The sequence below is a fragment of the Tauraco erythrolophus genome, chromosome 6 (assembly GCF_009769465.1).
Source record: "Tauraco erythrolophus isolate bTauEry1 chromosome 6, bTauEry1.pri, whole genome shotgun sequence".
NCBI lineage: Eukaryota > Metazoa > Chordata > Aves > Musophagiformes > Musophagidae > Tauraco > Tauraco erythrolophus.
In genome coordinates, this window is record NC_141470.1 from 67,993,925 (window position 1) to 67,997,418 (window position 3,494).

General features: G+C 39.6%; 1 protein-coding gene across 2 annotated transcripts in view; it reads right to left on the reverse strand.

Annotated features, from left to right (window-relative positions):
• Positions 1–596: 596 nt before the first annotated feature.
• KIAA0586 (KIAA0586 ortholog) overlaps positions 597–3,494 on the reverse strand; it is an 81,683-nt gene continuing 78,785 nt past the window's right edge. For both annotated transcript variants that reach the window (XM_086612944.1, XM_086612945.1), the window contains one exon: positions 597–841. In XM_086612944.1, coding sequence (XP_086469070.1) covers positions 696–841 — 146 coding nt within the window. In that variant the 3' untranslated portion in view covers positions 597–695. The remainder of the gene's footprint in view (positions 842–3,494) is intronic.

A 3,494-nucleotide genomic window follows, 5' to 3' on the forward strand; every position in this document is an offset into this window, starting at 1 on the left:
CTAGCTCTGTCTCATGAGGAGGAATTTACATCAAAAAATGTAAACAAATAACCTTTCTCACACAATCTCTCATTCAGACATGTTGCAAGATGGGAAAAAGTCTTTAGGGAAATAAACATCAAAATGCTGAAAAATTCTTGTAATTATAAAAAATTTAATTCCTCATAATAACAATACAAACTCTAATGGTCTCTTTTACATACAATTTGAATTACTGTGTTGTGATGGCAGTCTTTTAACGATGAACCAGCTCTGAAGATATCTAGGAACACAAATTTCTTGCAAACTTTCGTTTCAAATATATTTTCCTGTGGCTCCACATTTTGACAGTAGTGACATTGTATTAAGCGAAGCATTTTTCTCCATCAGCCAGGCAGACTTTTGCCATGGATTTGAACACCAATCACTTCCATGTTCATCTGTACATAGAATAAATAAATGGTCTTCACCTTTATTGACTTAAACTCACAAGGATTCTGAAAGAACTGTTTTATTTGCTGAAAAATATTTTATATATTCACAAACAGAATCAATGCCTATATTTATAATCGTAACAAAATTATAAGAAAAATAGTAAAAAAAGACAGTACTGAAGGACGGGTATTTTGATGGACCACTCAGACTATCACACTAGACAGACAAATGTACCAGTGACAAAACCTTCAGACAGCGACCGTCATAAAAAGCCATGGGCTTTAAAACGTATCTGTCCCTGAAGAATCTGAGTCACCATTTGTACTACTCATACTCTGAGTCTGGTTATCTGTATTCATGGACGGCAGCTTCACTGACACCTTTGTCGCAGAAACATGTGAATTTAAATGTGGGGCAGCATCTTCTCCTAAAAAAAATAAAAAGCAGAACAAAACACATTATTTGCTGTCTATGACAAGCAACTAAAATGTACTGAAGTCATCTCCATATTGCATCAGTTCATGGAAATACACAGACAACACTACTGTCCACAGTTTTGAGGCATTTCAGAGAGTACTGGTTTAGCCATCAGAGTTCTCCTTATCAGGTAACAAAGGGATGAATTTCTATTCATGGGTTGTATTTACATATAAACACACCATAGAAACACACACATGTACGTATATAATCTCCAGTACGCCCAGATGTTCTCCACAGAAATGAAATGAGATCCATGGATACCAACAGTGTTTCTAAATTCCATCTACATGTGTATGTCCTTCTGCATCAAACAGAAAACATTCAGGTTGTTCAATACCACATATCTACCTACAATCATAAAAAGGAAAGCAAGCCAGCTGAAGCCATTGGCTACAAATCCTACAGTGAAAAATACCCTAACAGTGCTTCAGCTGCCCAAAACACAAGTCCTAGCTCTTCCCTACCTCCAACTCATTTGTCTCACTCATTAAAGGGTCTTTCTTGCTAATCCTTTGTGGTTTATGTCCCTTCTTTCCTTCTCTGACAGGGTCCAGAGAAAATGTACACAGCCTCCTCCATGGAGATGTGGCTAGCAGGACTATACAAGCCACATTCATCTTCCAGCAAGCCCCAGATGGCACCTTGCCACTTCCCATTCTTGCCACCTGACCCTGCAAAATGTGGGATGTCTTGGGAGAGACACAAGCCCCAGCAGATCCCAGCCACCACCATGCCAGCAGCCCCTGCAAGGGAGGGGAACATGTCCCACAGAGTTTCCAGCAGCACTGGCCGCTGAGCAGCTGTGAAAAAATCACAGCAGCGCTGAAATGTCCTCCTGCCTGGGAACCACTGGAGGGGTAGGAAACAACCTGTCTGGATACCAGAGATGGGAAGGGAGAAGGGTCATAGGCAAGAGGTGCTACATTTAGCCAGAGGAAGGAGACAAGATAAATCAATTCATGCAAGGGGAGCAAGACATGACTCAGGCTGCAGACACAGGATGAAGGAGCACAGGAGAAATGGCATTGGGTGAATGGTACAGCATTCACAAAACTACAGAAAAAACATTTTGAGATTTCAGTTGTCCTTAGGACATTTATTTTAAATGCAGCAGCTACGAGCAAACCAAACATATATGAGTCTGGTTGCGACAGCAAAGGCTCTCTTGGAGTTTGTTCTTATTCCAACAAGCTATAACAATTCTCCCTTCCTCTGTGATAGACTAGGTAATTAAAACACTGTTTTCCCAATAAACGCAAGAAGTTAGGCTGTCTTTCACCCCAGTTAATTATCTACTATGTCACTGTAGTAGTAATCTGCTTTCATCTGACTTGTAGCAAAGCACACTTCAAATGGCTAATTAAAACAACAAAACCCCACTGCTAAAATAAAATTTCATCCTGTGTTTTTCACGCTAGAACAGCTGCCAACAGCCGAGGAAGTCAAACACGAACGAGGCCAAAGACAGTAAAGCCGGTTCATGGAGCAGCCTGTGCCAGCCAAGCCTCCTGCTTGTTCCCAAGGAGTCAACACATCACCTGCCTGCCACAGCCGCTCACGCACTTTGTAAGAAGCAATGTCTATAGTTTCACTAGACTATCCTAATTGGAGAGCCTTCATCACCTCCAGCCTGAATCCCTCTGCAAAGCACAGCTGACAAAGTTTGGGCTGGCATGGGCCTGAGCAAACCTACCACACGAGCACTGAGACGACAAGAGAAATTCTCCATCTTCTGAACGTGATTCAAAAACGTTTTCTTTATGGTAACAGCACCAAGATGTGCAAGCAACATGTGTGCTTTGTTTTTCCAGAAGTACTTCCATGAGCTTAGTCTGTAGCCATGTTTGCGTGATAAAAATAGGTTATCCAGAAGGGGAACTGAAGAAAAGCAAAGCGTTTATGTGGTTAGACGTGAAGCTGACACACAGTAAAGATGTGAACGTGTAATGCTCAAGGAAACTTTGTAAATCATCCTAGATGCTAAAGCAACCCTCCAACACTGCATGTAGTTTGATGCTTTCAAAGCTTGACTTTGTTAATAATTTCCACAGTCATGTCACGTTCCATGATGTCATTGTTTCAACAGCTGTTTTCAGGTTTGTTAAAAAAAATTTTTTAAAAAAAGGAAAAATGGATAGAGGAAAAAAAAAAAAAAAGAATATTCCCTTATCCCAAGGCTCTGTAGTAAGTTCCCAAGTATTTGATTCTGGAGTGCTGAAAGAAAGTATCATATTAGTCTACATTCTTCCTAACACATGCTCTAATATATTTTACAGACATACTGTAGTTCAATTTTATGATAGATATAAAATGCTAAAAGGACAGAAAAAATAAAATAATAATTCCATTTACTTGCTCAACAGAAAAGCTACCAGGTCCTGAGTTTTCTAAATATCTTTAAAAATGAGTTTAAAAACGTTTAAAGTAAACATTTCTCCTTTTTTAAAGACAGAAATCTGAAGTCTTTGTTAGATGCACGCAGAAAATACAGAACCTGAATTTTCAGCATTTTAACTGTAAGAAACCTACTGATATCCTATTTCAGCTACATGGGAGATTCTGCTCCATGACTGTAACTTTCCAAGGTAGAAAGCTGCTAG